The sequence below is a fragment of the Pleurodeles waltl genome, chromosome 11 (assembly GCF_031143425.1).
Source record: "Pleurodeles waltl isolate 20211129_DDA chromosome 11, aPleWal1.hap1.20221129, whole genome shotgun sequence".
Lineage (NCBI taxonomy): Eukaryota > Metazoa > Chordata > Amphibia > Caudata > Salamandridae > Pleurodeles > Pleurodeles waltl.
Window position 1 is genome coordinate 702447069 of NC_090450.1, and position 19417 is coordinate 702466485.

Genomic DNA, 19417 nt, shown 5'->3' on the forward strand with positions numbered 1-19417 from the left:
AGGATACCCCTCTGGGTAGGTTTTGTGAATATGCCAAGCCCTGGAGTGGTGATTCTAGGTTGTACAAATGCCAGCGTGTGAAAAAGCTGTGCTACAGAAGTGCCAAGCAGCACAAATCCCATGGGTTGGCGATGTGAGTAGAAAAGACACCTGGGGTTATAGTAGGTCACACATAATATTGAGTTCCTTCTAGTCCAAACCCTGAGGTGAGATACCGCACAATGGTCAACCAACTCCTTGGACAGAGTTATACGAAGGACAAACTCAGGAAAAGAAATGGAAAATAGGTCGAACGGACCCTGGTGCACCTACGTCTAGAATACATTCACTAGCAGGGTTACATGGAGCTCATCAAAGGGATGAGTTTAGTCTAGGCCAAAAGGAATGGGTCACGTGTAGGACAAAACCGAAAGTAGGTATGCGTACAGGACGGATCCCAGGGCGGGGCCGGCCTTCCTAGCTATATATAAGACTGTCCTCTGGCACAGAGTTCACAGCCAGCATTCCTTTGGTGGGGGGAACTGAAGAGAGGGGGCTGGCAGTGTAGCGGGCATTAAGAAGGAACTCAGCTGGACAGGCAACACTTTTCTAATTCGTCAAGGCACTCAAATAACAATTTGCAGTGCTGGTGCCTTGAGGTACACCTGCCTGCTCACAGAATCACCTCACACTCTGTGTGAAGTGAACGTGCGTGTTTAGAGCTCGAGGCCAGCTTGCTGTGAGCTCACCAGCCGCAATGCCGCACCGCCTGGTTATCGTGCGCCACGGCGAGAGCACCTGGAACCAGGAAAACCGCTTCTGCGGCTGGTTCGACGCCGACCTGAGCGAGAAGGGCGCCGAGGAGGCGCGGCGGGGAGCGGAGGCCATCAGACAGGCCGGCATGGAGTTCGACATCTGCTACACCTCGGTGCTGAAGCGCGCGGTGCGCACCCTCTGGACCATCCTCGACACCATCGACCAGATGTGGCTGCCCGTGGTGCGCACCTGGCGCCTCAACGAGCGCCACTACGGGGGCCTGATTGGGCTCAACAAGGCCGAGACGGCCGCCAAGCACGGCGAGGAGCAGGTCAAGATCTGGAGGCGCTCCTTCGACGTCCCGCCGCCCCCCATGGACGAGGCCCACCCTTTCCACCAGAACATCAGTATGGTGAGTTGTTTTCGTCCATTCCAAGGCTTTCTGTGGCCTAAAGCAAACCCTGCCAGTGTACCACTATTGTTTTGCCCCTTGCAATTCAAATACTAGGGCGCACACAAAACTCAGACTCCTGATCGGTAGATTCCTCGTCTTATTCACGCGGAGCCCTCTCAAAGCACCTCAATCCTGAGCAGCAGCACTCCATGAAATTTAGTAAGTCGTCACACGCAACTTTCTGCCACTTCACTTCACTCATGACTTGCTTCACCTCTTGCTGCTCCAGCTTAGACATACTAAAGTACCTCAGTGTTGATCTTCACACACCATCTGCTAATCCAGCAGCAAGAATCACGCACGGCTGTAGCAGCGCACCTCAGTCTCGACTCTGCCCCCTAGCACTACAGCTACGCTAGTGCTGGAACTAACGCACAGCTCTGCTAATGCACCTCAGTATTAAAATAGTCCCCCCTGCTATACCAACCCTAATGTCCGCTTGCCGCTCTGTTAATACTCCTCATTCTTAAGAGGTTGCCCCTTTTGGTATTCATTACTAATTCTGACTCACCGCTCCCCATAAGCACCTCAATGTAGAGTCACAACACTCTTGTGCTATGATAATGGGAGGTGCACAGTCATTGCGACCCTTTATCACTGCTACTCTAGGACGTTCGTGTGGACACACCTGCACACACAGCTCTGTCAATGCACTCTAGCCACAGCCCTCTTTGTGGTGTTACTGTTTCCCCACCTACATCTTCAAACTACAGATGTTTAACACGTGTAACGTATTGCATAATTTGAAACACGAAGGTTTTCCCAATGCATGTTTATTCATTTGGCGAATAGATTTGATTTAAACCTCTTAAACGCTTAAATGCAATGAAATTCAGCGATGAGATATATTTATAATAATTTGCCTGCCATGTCGTAACGTGCTCTGCGTTCCAGAAAGAGCTCTCATTTCAACTCCTATATCACAGTGTGTTTCATTAATCTGAAATTGAAAAGTATGTTACGGTGTCTTCTTTGGACGCCTTTTGCTTAGCATTCAAGAGAGAGCCCTAGTGTCACATGGCCTATTATATGGCATCTTACTGACGTGCTGGACAGCGGTGTTATGATACTGCGCCTATTTGGTTAGCAAACTAGAATCCACATGTGTCACTGTACCACGCTATCACGCAACATCTCAGTAAGGCTTGGGATGTTTGTAACTGCCTATGCGGCTTGTCTCTTCTGAGCTCACTCAGTTTCCTCTTTCACGCCAGGACCGGCGCTACGCAGACCTGAAGGCCGGAGAGCTCCCGCTCTGTGAGAGCCTGAAGGACACTATCGCCCGGGCCCTGCCCTTCTGGAACGACGTCATCGCCCCCCAGATCAAGGCCGGCAAGAGGGTCCTTATCGCGGCCCACGGCAACAGCCTGCGGGGGATCGTCAAACACCTGGACGGTGAGTGCCGGGGACTGGGCTGGCGGTGAGATGCCAGGTGTGGGTACTCCCTCACTCCCTCACTCCAGAGACATCAAGTGCCAAAGGGCAGGTGTAAGTCACCCACTCGAGAGACATCAAGCTGCCCCACTGTCAAGTGTGAGTAATCCACCCTCTCCTGAGACATCATTCTGTCACAGGGTTGGTGCGAGTAGCTCACCTAGCCCTAGAAGATGCAAACTGAGAAACTAGCTAACTACAGAGATATCAAGATGCTCCATGCCAAGTGTAACTCACCCACTCCAGATCCATCAATCAGACCCATGACTGTTGCCGCTTACCCAATCCAGAGACATCAATCAGAACCATGCCTGATGTAACTCACCTATCCAGAGGCATCAAGCTTCCTCTGCCAATTTTGAGTAAATCATCCACTGCAGAGGGGTCAAACTGCTCCAACGCCAGCTATAAGTATTCTCACCCCACATTAGATATAGCAAGCTGCCCAATGCTGGTATAACTCACCCACTGCAGAGACATCAAGCTATCCCCTGCCAGATGTGAGTAACTCAACCACTCCAGAAATGACAGTGACCCATGCAAGGTGGGGATAATTCGCCAACTCCAGAAGCAAATGTCTGTCCAACTCGTCCGCCCCAGAGGCCTAATGTGTTTCATGTCAAGGTTGAGTTAAATATCTCATGTCAAAATATATTTGCACAGTTCCATCTCTGTGTCCCTCTACCCTCTTCGGTACCCTCATTGAACCTACATTTATGTCCCCAAATCCTCGAACAGGGCAGACATAGAAATAGGACTAATGTACTATTAGGTCACAAGGCAACACACACACACACACACATATAAATATTTGTTTCACATTCCCTCCCCTTTCTATGTAAAGCTCCTGGGTCAGGCTGGTTGGCCTGGCCTTTAACTTACACTGGCTCTGATTTACACCTCATTAAACCCTGCTGTGCTGCCTCGCCTCATTCAAGCAGCTTGAATGAGGCGAAGCAGCACAGCAGGAGAGTTTCAACCAGTGAACTTCTGTCCCCGGTTTCTGAGAGGGCCGGTTGAAACGTGAGCCTGCACAAAACCGTTAATAATGTGCAGGTTCACCCGACCTCTCTCAAAAACCGGAACAGTTTTTGGTTTTAGCAAGAAGTGTCTAGACACTCCATCAAAAACCGGGATTGTCCAGGCAAATCCAGGACGTCTGGTCACCCTAGTCCAGACCCTTCTTTTTATCCGCAGTGGTTATCCACGCTCATCAATGCCCTCTGCACACAGAAAGTCATTCCCTCTTCACCGCCCCCTCTGTGCCCTGCACAGATACTGTGCCCTCTTAGCATATATTCTTCTGCCCCTCCTCACCCCCTGTCTTTGCATCACTGTTCTGCCCCTCCATCCTGCCCCCACACCCTCTCTCTGAACTCTGCTCATTCTTACGTGACCACCCTCATCCACGTCATCACCATACACCAATAACTAGGGTGACCAGACATCACGGATTTCCACGTACAGTCACGGTTTTTAGAGGGGTGTCCCAACGCATCTCTTAATTTTAAATAAATGTCCTGGTTTTTGGGATAAAGATCAAATCATTAAATACATGTCCCGGTTTTGGTGACAAAGTCCAGATTATCTAGGGAAGCATAAGTTAAAGGTATGCTCTCCTTTAACAAACGCCTACGAAGTGTGAAATAATGAAAGTAATGTATCTGCTACTGTCAGACAGCACAGTCCCCTGCCTGCTCCCAGCAGAGTTACAGAGTGGGGAGCAGAGAGAGGTGGGTGGGGGCAGGTTGGGGGGGGTGCAGGGTCGGAGGTCAAGCCATAGCTAATTTTATATATGTAGTCTTGTAAATGTGTGTGTGTGTGTGTATATATATATATATAAACACTCATGTATAGGCCCACATCCACAAAGCTACGTAAAAAAAAACGAGACAGGCCGGATTAAAAAGTAGGAGTGAAGTCTTTAGTCCTTCTTTTATGTCTGACCTGGCCCGGTTTTTGCTCCTCAAAATCTGGTTACCCTACCAATAACCCTCCTCCTCCGTTGACGACATGCACTCTCGACCCGCGCGCCCTCTCACCCATCCCAGAAGTCTTGCCATGTCCTTCACCCATTTGCCCCCTCAGCATGCACCCCAGTGCAGACTCCTGAAGGTCAGGTTTCTTTTCTTAGACCTACTTGTGTTTCAGGCAGTCTCCCACCCCTATAAATACTCACGAGAACGACCTTTAGACCTTTATCCCCACTCCAGCACTCTACATTCCCACCGACTACAAGCGGAAGCGCACGTACAGCCCCTCCCAGTGCTAGATCTCTAGCGCCCGCGCGTGCCAAGGGTCTCGTGGGTGAAGGTCAGCGCCCTTGTGAGGAGGTAACTGGCCGCTGCCTGTAAAGCAGGCGTGTAGGCTTAGAACCACCATAACTGTATTGTCTTTGTACTCGCTGCCCTCCACCCATATAACAAATTAAACCAGATTTACAAACCACTAAACATAATCTTTCCCTTCATAAGTTTCTGTAGAGCACAGATTCCAAGAGTTTATTGTGCATGGGAGCATCCTTGGACACCAGGCTTTTTGTCTCCTTTCGTTTAATCCACTGTTTAGGCCTTGGCATGGCCTCCAAGGTGAACCGAGCTTGATCTAGGAAGCAACACAAATGTTAAAATATAGAGTGCAATAAGGGCATTTTGTTCATTCCCCCAATTACCGAACAGACCACGAAATACCTGGCTGCACACCACTCATAAAAGAAAAATGAGCATTTTGTCCTATACAGAAAACAACTAGCCGGTAAAGGATGTGAACGCTTTGCTTTCACTAAATAAGAGGCATCACGAATTTTAAAATTGGTTGGAATTGAAACAACAAAGATCACCTACAGTAGAAGCTGAACAGCCTATGAAACTAGATGGAAAAGGAACAACTGGTAGGTCTTGTTGTCAATTTTGTGACTAATAACCGGAATACGAGCAAATGAAAGTTGAGTTCGATAGTTTGGTTACTAACAGCAGGAAATGTGTGATCTTGGTGGAGCAACATGAAAAGTTACGGAAGGCACTGATCTGTGATAATATGGAGTTAAAATGTGTTGTAGAATAGACGAGCAAGACGTAAATCTTGGAGAAAAGGAAAATGATCTAACTTAAGTGAGGTTATAATTATAAACAATTCAAAAAAGAAACGTTGTGATAAATTATCTAATTTGTCGAAAAGAGGAGCTTATGTTTTTTTCAAGTGCTATTTGAAACGTTATTTGAGCAGGCCATCGTGATAAGGAAGTTGTATGTATCTAAGCATCCCTGAACACCAAGATTTTTGTATCCTTCCTTTAATTCTCTGGTTAGGCCGTGGAGTGGCATCCAATGTACGCTCAACTAAAGAAGAAAAATAACTGTTAACTAGAGTAGGCCTGGTGGAGTTCGCAGAGTTGCGCTATGCAGAGATTCACGAAGTGCCCCAAAAAACTCCTTTGCGCTACTTGGAGTTCCGCAAGGGGTCGCGCCGTTCCCGCTGATTTTAAGCACCAGGTGTTTCTCCTGCGCTGAAAGATCAGTGTGAACTTCTCCCTGTGCAGCGCAAGAGGGCGCTGCTTCTTTTCTGCGCTTGAGTTGATTTTCTACTCGAGCAGCAGCTACCTCAGCGCGAATGGAAGGTTTCTCAATGCGAACAGTCGCAACCATACTGCAACCACTTGTGTTTGGAAATCTTGCCAGCAGGTGGTCTTGAGTAAGATTTTCCTTGCTTATGCTCACCAACTCACCGTTGATGAGCGCGAATGAGATAAAAACTCCACTACGCGGAGTTTTTCGCAGCTCCTCGGTCTACGTGGAGCGCGGAGTGGAAAAAACTCCACAAACTCTGTGAGCAGAGCAGAGTTCACCACCCACCCCTAAACCTGAAAGTGCAATAAAGGGCATTTTATTCATTCAACAGATTTCAAAGAGATTCCGCTAAGCCGACTCCTCCATCAGAAAACCTTGACCTGACAATCCATCCCTCACAGGGCTGCACGGTTAAAGTGGTGAGAGCCCCGCCTCATATTGAGCCACTGATTTTCCTCTGTCAGGTATGCCATGTGTTGCATGGGTAGGGAAATGAAACAACGTCCGTTGCCTGCTGAAGAAATTTACCTGTGCTCAAGGGCATACATACAGAATATAACAAATGCATTACAACTTATACAGACAGTGGTGGCACACAACTCACTTCAGAGGAGAAGCCATTTCTTAATAGTTCTGTCAGTTACCCGCACTTAACAGAATTATTGAGTGCTCTTTGCCCCACTGTAAGTTGGTCGACATTTTGACTCATGCAACTTGTTAATCCAAGGGCTATCATGAGGGCTATCGAAAATTACAGGGTGAAACTGTTGATATTGTAAGGGTATCAAAATGTAGACAATTTTAAAGAAATCCCACCTATTCAATTCTTTCAAGATTTGTAAATGTATGTTTGAAGGCAGTTCACAAGCTTAAGAGGAGTGCAGTGCATCCCATGGCAGAATCGGTAATAGCATTGTCAGTCGCAGAAGAACTGCCAATATTAGGAGATGTGGCAGTGGATCTGCATAAATGTTGATGCTTTTTTAGATCTTGACTACAAACAGCATTACCTGTTTGGTGGCCAGCCCCCCTATTTCCAATATGTACAGATATGCTTTGAGTCAGGCCTTGGCTTATGATTAGATGGCTTTATTGTCTATTTCAGTTATCAACTTCTGATTCAATGGTTGCCTCCCTATTTTTGTGATTTTCCTGCTCAGGAGCATTTTGGTCTTACAGTGTTCTTATCGGCTGACTTATATCCCTTCCATTGTTTGCATTCATGCAACTACTTTTTTCTTTAAGCCCTACATGGATATGGATGTGTTTTCTTGCTCCCTCACTTATGTGCTGCTTCCCACTACCCTCCAGTTCATACTCCGTGTTGCCCCCGTCCTGGCTTGTTCATGGTTCCCCCTGTCCCTTCCCTTCCCACTCAGTATTGTTTTAAATATCCCTCCCCTAATCCCAACTCTTCCATTGGTTTAATCCATCGTTCTTTTGCTCACCATGCTACCCCAGTTTGGACCCAGCCATATGCAAATCAGTCTTGACCCTGTTCCTCATGAGAACAGTCCAGCCCACACTGCCAAGCCAGGTCCTCCCTGGACCTGAAACAAGCATCCTGGGACCAGTTTCAGGGTTTCACCCTTCATCAGCCAGGCTAGCTTGAATCCAGTGGCACAGTGAGTAAGGGACCCACGCCTGGGCATACCCTTCCCACTTAGAGCAACTTTAGCAAAACAAAAGGATGATGGACGGAGTGCTGAACAATGAAAACACTCACCCCCCAGTCACAGATCTGGGTTTAATCCATCGTTCTTTTGCTCACCATGCCAACCCAGTTTGGACCCAGCCATATGCAAATCAGTCTTGACCCTGTTCCTCATGGGAACAGTCCAGCCCGAACCGCCAAGCCAGGTCTTCCCTGGACCGGAAACAAGCGCCCTGGGACCGGTTTCAGGGTTTCACCCTTCATCAGCCAGGCTAGCTTGAATCCAGTGGCACAGTGAGCAAGGGACCCACGTCTGGGCATACCCTTCCCACTTAGGGCAACTTTAGCAAAACAAAAGGATGATGGACGGAGTGCTGAACAATGCAAACACTCACCCCCAGTCACAGATCTGGGTTTCATCCATTGTTCGTTTGCTCACAATGCTACCCCAGCTTGGACCCAGCCATATGCAAATCAGTCTTGACCCTTTTCCTCATGGGAACAGTCCAGCCCAAACTGCCAAGCCAGGTCCTCCCTGGACCTGAAACAAGCATCCTGGGACCAGTTTCAGGGTTTCACCCTTCATCAGCCAGGCTAGCTTGAATCCAGTGGCACAGTGAGCAAGGGACCCACGCCTGGGCATACCACTCCCACTTAGAGCAACCTTAGCAAAACAAAAGGATGATGGACGGAGTGCTGACCAATGAAAACACTCACCCCCCAGTCACAGATCTGGGTTTAATCTATCATTCTTTTGCTCCCCATGCCAACCCAGTTTGGACCCAGCCATATGCAAATCAGTCTTGACCCTGTTCCTCATGGGAACAGTCCAGCCCGAAATGCCAATCCAGGTCCTCCCTGGACCGGGAAAAAGCACCCAGGGACCAGTTTCAGGGTTTCACCCTTCATCAGCCAGGCTAGCTTGAATCCAGTGGCACAGTGAGCAAGGGACCCACGTCTGGGCATACCCCTCCCACTTAGGGCAACTTCAGAAAAACAAAAGGATGATGGACGGAGTGCTGAACAATGCAAACACTCACCACCAGTCACAGATCTGGGTTTAATCCATTGTTCTTTTGCTCACCATGCCACCCCAGTTTGGACCCAGCCATATGCAAATCAGTCTTGACCCTGTTTCTCATGGGAACAGTCCAGCCTGAACTGCCAAGCCAGGTCCTCCCTGGACCGGAAACAAGCATCCTGGGACCGGTTTCAGGGTTTCACCCTTCATCAGCCAGGCTAGCTTGAATCCACTTGCAAGACCTACTGACTTTGCCAACACTTGTTTCTATTCTGTCACTATACTCAAGCGCTGAATACTTTTTTTGATTACTTATTTAAATGTTTCTGAGAAAACAATAACACAATATGTTTTTTTCTCACTACAGTATTATTGTTATCCACTTATTGACTTCCAGATTTCTATGAAAATGTATGAATTTGAAACCATTTCAGATGAAGCACTTTTTTGTAAATAGCTTAGTGACCCAGGTTGAGTCTTGATCTAAGGCATCCCTAATCGTTTTTGAAGACCTTGTTATAATGAGACAACGTTTTTCAAGTTAATTTCCAGACTGGGTTGAGATTTGACAAGATGTGTGGTGATCCAAAATTGCCTTCTGGGATATATACTTTATTTCTCAATTTCATATGTGGTAATAACCAATGAATCTGCACACAAAGATTTTTTTTAATTTGTTCTCCCATTGCCCCTTCTAGAAATGTCAGATGCTGCCATCATGGAGCTGAACCTGCCGACAGGCATCCCAATCGTATATGAGCTTGATGATAACTTGAAGCCAATAAAACCCATGCAATTCCTGGGTGATGAGGAGACCGTGCGCAAGGCCATGGAGGCTGTGGCTGCCCAAGGCAAGGTTAAGAAGTAGGGGCCATCACTACCTGCCAAGGCTTCCTTCCGCCACTGGAGCCAGTCTGCCACTCGTCTCCAGCACCCAAAATGGACTGGGCTTCCAGATGTCACACTCTTTATTCCAGACATAGACTGGTCAGTTGACATTTCTCAACAAGTTAGTGGGCCTGAATGGCGGGAGGGATTGGGATAAGACCATCATAGAGAGTTAGAATTCCTACAAGTGACTGATTTTATCCTAGTTCAGAATAATTTGTGAGAGGAAATCGTCTTTTTGGAAAACTCTTGCTTTCCCCTTGGGCTGGTCTACCTTCAGTTCAATATTGAAAACAAAGAAAGAGATGCAATCTACCTGCCTGTCATGATGTTATACCTCCTAATAAAATGCCCACAAGCCCAGAAAAAACACTTGTCTGGTTCACTTTATGGTCTTGAGGAGTCGCAGGAAAAACAAAACAAAGGTACCAAATGAATTAGCTAGGGACGGCCAAATAGTTGCATCCTGCAACTAAACACAAATGTGTAATTACATGTGAAAAGAAATAATAGCGGCATGATCTACATACAATTTTGTGGAGGTTAGAGACTAGTGGAACTGGATATATTTTGTAAAGATACAGAAGTGCAATAACAGATTGCCACTTGTTATGTTCCCATGAATTAATCTAGTCTCTTTAGGTGGCATAGCATTAAACCAAAAGGATGAAGGTCGAGTAATTTGTAAAGATCAATAGAACGTGGACATGTGTTTAGTAAAGTATAATAGAGGTTTCAATGTACTTAATGTTTTAGATTGCATGCAAAAATCAGTGCTGGTTGAAATCCGATTTTCACAAGAATTATGCAGGTCCCATCAATTATGTAATTATGCAGTTGTTATCAATTATGGAAATAGTTTATGGGTGGGACAAAATTCCTTTGAATTATTGGTTTTGAAACCATTACTGTCTGTGCGTAGACGATATTAAAAGGCAATTGAGAATCAAGTTTGTAGCACACTGAATTACAAATGTTTACCGCTATCAAAGGACATAAAAGGTTGAATAGTTTATTAAGTCACAAGAGCTCCAATATGGTATTATATTAGTTTTACACTGTTATTTGATTTTAATATTACACATTTAGTATGTATTCATCGCACAGCCTTGCTAAATATATACAAGCTGCATTTGTGGGTGCTAATGTTATACAAATGCGAGGACCAGCACATGATAAAGGACAGCAAGATGACTGGATTGTTATTGGGCAGGGGCTGGCTTTGGTTGGGTATATTACCAGAAAACCGTGGACAAAATATTGTCCTACAAAAATATTGTAAGCTAAATATCAACTACCAAAAGATCGTGGAGGTGAATATATTTAGATAAGTATAGGTTTACTGAATTTAACTGCAAATATATGTACTGTGACAATTTTATGCATATCTCAAGGTACATGGATGCGGCATTAAGAATAGTAAATCGCTCTCTCTCGATATATATATCTCTCTCTCTCTCTCTCTCTCTCTCTATATATATATATATATATATATATATATATATATATATATATATATATATATATATATAGTAGTTAAAATAAATACATGGCCCTGTATGTAAAAAATGAAGGGATTGCAAGTTCCTAATTGCAATTCTAAATGAATTGAAATTAGGCAGTCGCAATTCCTATTGCAGAAAATGTAAAGTCTTAAATAGCGATTTCTAGTGACCTGCAAATCAACCTAACTCACAAATATTAAAGAGGGAGGTCGCACTTTGCAGCCCATTAGGAATTAAAGCCATCACCAGGATGGTGGCCAGTTGGGGTCAGCAGACCACCATGTTTGTGATTGCCTTTAAGTAATGTGATATCCTTTTAAAGCAGAAGCTTACTAGACAGGGCATCTGTCTGGTTTGCTAAAGACATCCTGGGGACATTCAGGAGGCTGACATAGGAATACATGATCCCCATTGTTTACCAGTGGCTTTTTGGTTTGTAACTCATATTTTCGGTCTTTCTACTTGCTGGCTATATTTGCTTTAGGCTGTCCACCTTGAGTTTGTCCCTCCCGTTGCCCAAACCTTGTTTACTGGATTTTTCCACAAACTCGTTTTCTGTAAACAGGCCTTTAAATCTTGTTCTTATTTTGTTGCATTTGCTGTGCATTCAAAGACAGAGGTCAATGTCAAGCCCTCTGTTCCAAGGAGCTTGGTGTTTATTTTTCTTTCTCTGACTTCAAAGTGAAAGAATTTATGTGACAATCCTGCCGAGCACCCAGTGTGTAGGATTTTGTTTGTTGCACAGTATAAAACAATGAACTGTGCTGATGTTTCAGAATAAATCACAATGAATAAAATTAAAGCACATTTTCTTTTGAAATTGTGAATTGTGGTGGAAACAAATATTTGGATGCAGTCAAAACACATCAATACACTCTGGTCTACCCTGCTCCACCCCAGTCTATGGCACTCCACTTAAATCCAATCAGCTCCAATCTACCCTGTCTATCCAACTCCAATCTACCCCAATTCAACACACTCCAATGTACCCCAATCCAACCCACTCCAATATACTCAAATCCACTCTACCACTCTTCACTCCAATCTACCCCAGTCCAATTTACCCCACTCAACTCCCAAATCCAGCGCAGCACATCCAACTCCTCTCCATTCTAATCTACCCTAGTCCACTCCAATCTACCTCACTACACCACAATCTACCCCACTCCAGTCTGCCACAATCTATCCCATTCCAATCTACCTCACTCCAATCCATTCTACCACACTCCACTCCATCCAAATATGTCCCATTCCACGTCGCTCCAATCTTCCACACTCCACTCAAGTCTACCCTACTCCACTCTAATCTAACACACTCCACTCCACTCCAATCTACCACACCTCACTTCACCCATCCCAATCTATACTACTCCAAACTACCCCTCCCCAATCTCCCCACCCTAATCTTCCCCACTTAAATCTACCCCATGTACACCACTCCAAACTACTCCAGTCCTCATCAATCTACTCGACTCTTCCACACTCTATTCCACTCAATTGCATACCACTGCAATCTACTCCATCCTACTCTACCCCACTCCAATCCTCCCACTACACTCTAATCTACTCCACTGCCCTTCAAATTTACCCCACTCCAAACAACCCCACTCCAATCACCTTTCTTCAGTCTACCACACTCCAATATACTCCACTCTATTTCAATCTAGTCTATCTCACTCAGCCCTAATCTACCCCACTACACTCCACTCCAGTCTACTCCACTCTACTCCAGTCTATCTCACTCCACTCTAATCTCAACTCTACTCCAATCTATTGTACTTCACTCCACCCCACTCCATTCCACTCTACCCAGTCTACCCTACTTCACTACAATCTAAAACATGCCACTCAAATCTACCCCACTCTAGTCCAATCTAACACACTCCAGTCCAGTCTAAGCCACTCGACCTCAACCAACCCCAATCCACCCCACTCAATCTACCCTATCCCACTCCACCCCAAACTACCCAACTCCAATTTACCCCAATGTACTTCACGCTTATCTTCTCCACTCTACTCCAGTCTACTCCACAATAACCCGACCTTCCCCACTATAGTCTACTCTACCCCACCACATCCTAATTTACTCCACACCAATCTATCCAACTCCATTCCAACCCGCCCCACTCCAATCTACCCTACTCCACTCCAATCTACCCAACTCCAAACTGCCCAATGCTCACCATACAAACAACTCAAAACACAAAAGCGGGGCAGGGAAGATTAGCGATCCACGAGTACTTACTCCCTATAATACTAATCCAGAAACACAACAAGAATACATGCGTGTCTTCTAGCTAATAGTATTGTCTTTTGCAAGAATATCTGTCTCTTAGACTCAAAACAACAAATTGTATTACAACGAAAACCTTCACCAAGCCTTGGGTGGCATGGTTCAACATAGGGTTCCTCTTCACACAATACACACATTTTCATGGTGTGGGCTATAACTCTCCGGTGGGGGGCTCTTAAGAATGATCATCCTATGTGTGCAATGATGTGGGTGAAAAACAGAGTGCATAGAGAAGGTGGTGAATACAAAACTTAAACTACCTTTTGGTGGAGCTAACAATGTATTTATTAATGCCACAAAGGAATAGAATTAAATTGAAGGGGAGATTGTTTAATGCTAATCTAAATAAAGGGTCACATGTTTCAGCCTGTACTGTCTCTAGAATGGTTGACTCAGGCTTTAATCTGGGCCACAAGTTACTAGAAATTCAGCATAATTATACACAAAAAAGTAAAGTAAACTAAGGCAATCTGTTACAACAATGGTCCATGTAAATGGAAAAGATACACTGTTGTCAATACCTTTAGTGGATAGGAGAATACAACTTGTTGGCAATGGCATAGAGCACCTCAAGCAAGTTCCCCACAGGAAGGGCGGATAAATAATGGAGCCACTCTCATACAAGGGTCACGGGGGAACAACCAGAACAAAGTTTAAAAAAAAGATTAGGGTAGACAAGGGGAATTTATTGTAGTGAGAGAACCAACACTGCATTAGACAATGAGAGGAATATGCAGGGTTGTAACAAGCAAGAGAAGGTACAACAGTGTTGGAGCTGGTGGCACAATCTGCTCTCAGTAATCATTACACATCTCAGAGTGCAATCCAGAGGGGCAACAGAGCGTGGAGCCTCTGACATCAGCAGAACTCATGAAACATTGTTTTGGTAAATATGTTTCCTGTTGCTCCTTGCTATGGTGATGATAGTTTTTAGCAGGGGCGTGGGCCCCAAGCTCCTCTCGTTGTCTTAGAGATTTATGGCCTCCAGCCAAATGATCCCTAATTGGGTAATGCCCACTTAGATCATACCCTCCACGTGCTATAGAAAGGCTTAACATCATTGGTACGACCACCTTATGGTCGTGTTTCCTCTCTCTCTCTCTTTCCTTACTAGCCTGCTGCCTGCTTACCTCTCTTTTTTCACAAGCCCCAGAGACCCTCGCTGTGTCTTAGATAAGTGGGATCTCAATTTTCTGCCCTCTTTTTTAGCATTCCTCTGTTGAATCTGGATGTGTCTGGTTCATGCAATTTGGAAATGAGTGATGCCATAGTGTGCATTGTTGAAGGTGAAATGTTGGACCTGTCACTTAAAGAGTAAGATGAAGGACCTATTTTCATATGGATTTTTAGTTTTTTGGTAGGCTGTCTTACTCACGATAATTGTGAAGGGGATACTTCATTAGAGTTTACACTACAGATGGAATGTTAGAGTTACATTCTGTGTGGAGGCTCATGTATATTTGTTACACACTATATAATCTGGTAAGTAAAAAGTAGTGTTTGATGTATTTCTGTGAAAGTGATGTTCAGCACTGAAGATATCTATGTGTGTATTTAGCAATGGAGTCACTGAATATTCGTAACATGCATGAATGTAAAAATCTGTTGACTCCTCCTTGCTTTTTAGAGTCAGCAGGAAAACCTCAAATGAAATGGTAAACTGGAGTAGAGCTTTCAGTGAATATATAACAACTATTTGGCTGTGCATAAATTAGCAATTTTATTCCATGTGGGTAGCTAAAGTCAGAGCATTTTTTATCACTTGTCTCAGTATGCTCCTGATGACAAGTCCATAGATTAGGATACGTACGCTGAAGCTGTAATTCAGCAGGAGAATAATTTGTAATTTAGCCAAGTACTCTATTTAAAAGAAGGAAGATCCCCTTGCGTTAATGTTAGAAATGGGGTTTCTGGTTGGCTAAAGTATGCGCATAAGGCAGGAACAACCCACGACTCTAGTCAGGGAAAGCAAGTTACACACCAAAGATAACCTGTGCTCACCCCCTGGAAGCTTGAAAAAAAGCAGTCAGGCTTATCTCCAGAGGTCATGTGTAAAGCGTTTGCACAACACACACACACCAGTTACACAATTAATTGACCATGTAAGAGACTCCACACAGGATTATATTAAATATGTATATTATATCTTGTGCATTAGACATAGACCAAAACAACAGTATTCATCAATACTGTGCGCTATGTACATCCCAAGTCAGTACTCATGATCTTGGCTAGGCAAGAACAGAAATGTCATATATCACACGTTCGGGCAGGATACACAGCAGGCAGATTATAGTAGTAATCAGATGAGCCACCATGTACCTTTAGGCCAAAAATGTCATAAATCATAATTACTGTGCAGGTATTAACACAACACTTATCATAGCCTCAGGCTCTCCAGCAGTAAAGTATGAGAATCATTGCAGTGTACACCCCATAAGCATATGAACCATCAGTTATACACCACCACATTCATACACTCCTGGGGCATAAAAGGTATAGTCACAAAATGACACAACAGCATCAGTAAACCACACGAATCCTCATAAATATATGGTTCATGCAATGATGTCATCAGACGTCAAACAATAAGGGTTCCACAGAGGTACTGGAACCCCTGCCCTCCGACCACCAGGGTTACAGTAATTTTCAGAATGCTATAACAGGGGGCCTCTCAAGGTTTCACCCTGTCATGCCCACAGGTAGTCCTCGTGCAGCAAATACCCCCAAACATGTGCTAAATTCGGGGCGGGGGTGGGGGAGCAGGCCTGATCCCAGGTTGTGAGCCTAGGTGCGGAGGCCTCCCTGGTTCCTGCCGCAGTCAGGATGCCCTGAGGCAGCAGCCCGCAAACACACGGCACAGCTGCTACACTTTAAGGAGTTTAGCCACATGCAAGGAGGCCTGCCCTTGTCAACCCAATACTGCGGCCAAAGAGGAGCCCTGTACATGGTGTCCCTAGAGCGGTCCTTGCTTTCCTGTGGACTCCCTTGCTCTGTTCCCTTAGGTTGACAGCCAGCACTGACAGGAGAGGTTCTACCCTAACATTCAGGCCATGAGCCCTACTATCGGCATTCCGCGCAGCATAAGTGGTCGGCCAAGGGAGGGTTCCGACAGCTGGCGATGTCCGGGGCAGGAATGTGATCCTCAGCACAGTGGGGTGAGAGCCTCCGATCTGCACTTTTCTCCCCCACGCTGCACATTGCGGTCCCCACACTGGGGGCCGTAGTGGTAGTCCACACGCTACCCTCCCGAAGGGATCAGGAGCACTCTCTGCACACTTGGAGACACCTGGGAGAAGTGTTTTTTCCTGCACTGGACACAGCCACAGGCTGCAGGCTTCCTGAGGTGAAAAGATGGGCAAACATTGTCTAGAGGGCAGCCCAGCAACGCTTAGCACATGCTATAAAGGTGGTAAAAGCACTCCTCAAGTGCTGCAAGTGAAAATGAAGTGTTCTCTATGCACTAGCTCTTGTAAAAGCATAGAGCTGGCCACCAAGCCCTCGGAGAACACTCAGATGGGGAGCACTGGAGGAGCAGTAGGCCAGCTCACCAAAGCAAGTAGTGGCAGTCCTTCCTGGCAGTCCAGCAGTGCCAGCGGAATCCAGGCCATGAAGCACCTGGCAGTAAGACAACATCCAGAAAAGCAATGTAGTGAGTCCTTTATGCCACCCCAGCAGCAGCAGGTAGCAGAGCAACAACAGAACAGCAGCCCACGTGAGTCCATTGAGCAGCAGTCAACTTGCTAGAGGTTCAGCCTCAGTTCCAAAAGTGCTCTAAAAGTCATGGGGTAAGAGCCCCTGTACTTATACTCAAAAATGTCTTTGTTCAGGGCAATTCTTCAAAGGAACCCTTTCAAGTGAAACACAAACCCCTTTCAACCCAGCCCTGTCTCCAGACATTACTAGGGGGTAATCAGCCCATTCTGTGAGGGCAGGACACAGCTATTGACATGTAAGGTGTGAACAACTCTCCCTCTTCCCAGCCCAGGAAGACTATCAGTATGTAGATGCCTCTTCTGTCACACCCAGCCTCTCCTGTGTTATGGCTGCCTGGAAATTATGCACCAAGCGTAGCTGTCACTCTGCCCTATACATCAATTGGAGGCAGACTGCAAAGCACTAGAGTCATAAGCACAGAGAAATGCCCACTTTCTAAAAGTGGCATTTCTAAAATAGTAATGTAAAATCCAACTACACCAGTAAACAGGATTTCTCACTACCATTCCCAACATACTAAACATGCCCATGCTACTCCTCACAGATGAGAAATTACCACTCAGACATATGTAAGGAAATTCCCAATGCTAACCTATGAGAGGAGCAGCCCTTACAGTAGTGAAAAACAAAATATGCTGTTTGTTACTACCAGGACACGTAAAACATATAAATCCATGACCTACTTCTTATATATACATCTCCCTGCCCATAAAGCTATCTAAAGCCTACCTTAAAGGTGACAAATGTGTAGTAAAAAGGGAGTTTAGGCCTTGGCAATTAGTTTGAATTGCCATGTCAATATGGCAGTAAACTGCATATGCATGCCCTGCAGTGGCAGGCCTAAGACAAGTTGGAAAGACTACTTCTGTGGCTGGCGCAATCAGCATTGCATGCACACTAATAGCCTTTAATTTACAGGGTCTAGATATGTAGATTACCACCTTACAAGGGACTTACATGTAAATAAAATATGCCTAACAGGTGTAAGCCAAATATACCAAGTTTTAAGGGAGAGAGCACATGCACTTTAGCACTGATTGGCAGTGGTAAAGTGCCCAGAGTCCTAAAGCCAACAACAAGAGGGTAAGAAAAACAGGAAGAGAAAGGCAGAAGGTTTGGGGACAACCCTGTAGAAAAGACAATTTCTAACAGTTACTAACAGGAGCATGTGTTGACTTGAACAGTATGTGGTATCCTTACCTATAAGTGCTGCAGATTGTGAGTATGAGAATGTTGTGAACCAAATGATTTGAGACAAAGTGGTATGCCATTGTTATACAAAAAAATCCTAGAGAGACTGCACAGATTGTTGCCATTGCTAGGGGGTTAGAACAATCTATGCAATCCTCAAGATTTCAGAATTAACAAGAACTAGGGAATATAAATATTTCACATATTGTGAATATGTTGTCTAGAAATAAGAATTGCAACACTGAGTGAGGAAACAACTTTGATAAAACCAAATAGGGAAGTGTGATAAGCAAGACGAAGGAAACATGTTCTAGATGTGGCTATAATTTCAGAAATTATGTGAAAAGTTGTCCAGCTTGGAGCAAAGCGTCCAATCCATTTGGTGTAATAGGAAATTTTGCAAGGAAATGTAGGAATAAGCATGGACAAAGGTCTATCTTGTTGAGAATGTGAAAGAGAATATGGATAATTTGGTACTTATGGTGAAGTACAAGGATGATGGTAAACCTATATGTATGTTAACCTTACAAAATAGGAACACAGAATGCATGGAAGACTCAGGTTCTTCCTTCAAACTCACTGATATCCCATGTCCCTTCATAAATGGTCAAACATAAAAAAGAGAGTGATATAATTCCTAGTGCATATAAAAATACTAAATGTTCTCTTAGGGTACTTCTATACGAGGGTCAAGTTTGAAGGTAGTAGCACAGATGCTAAAAGTTATGTGGCTGAAGATTGAAATTATGAAGTTTGAGGGTAGTAGCACAGATGCTAAAAATTATGTGGCTAAAGATTGAAATTATACCATAGGTAGACACCATTTTAAAGCCTTAAATATGAAATTAGATACTTGTTCTGAACCTCAAGTTACTCTAGTGGACATAGATGGAGCTAGCAACCTTTTTCTGGAAAGATGCAAGGAGGTGTTAATTTGTGAGATGGGAAAATTGAAGGGT

General features: G+C 44.9%; 1 protein-coding gene across 1 annotated transcript; it reads left to right on the forward strand.

Annotated features, from left to right (window-relative positions):
- The first annotated feature begins 477 nt into the window (after positions 1 to 477).
- On the forward strand, positions 478 to 12059 carry PGAM2 (phosphoglycerate mutase 2). Its single transcript, XM_069214285.1, has 3 exons — positions 478 to 1147; positions 2404 to 2584; positions 9563 to 12059. The coding sequence occupies exons 1-3, from the start codon at positions 737 to 739 to the stop codon at positions 9730 to 9732; spliced, it is 762 nt and encodes a 253-aa protein (XP_069070386.1). The 5' UTR covers positions 478 to 736; the 3' UTR covers positions 9733 to 12059.
- Positions 12060 to 19417: the final 7358 nt, after the last annotated feature.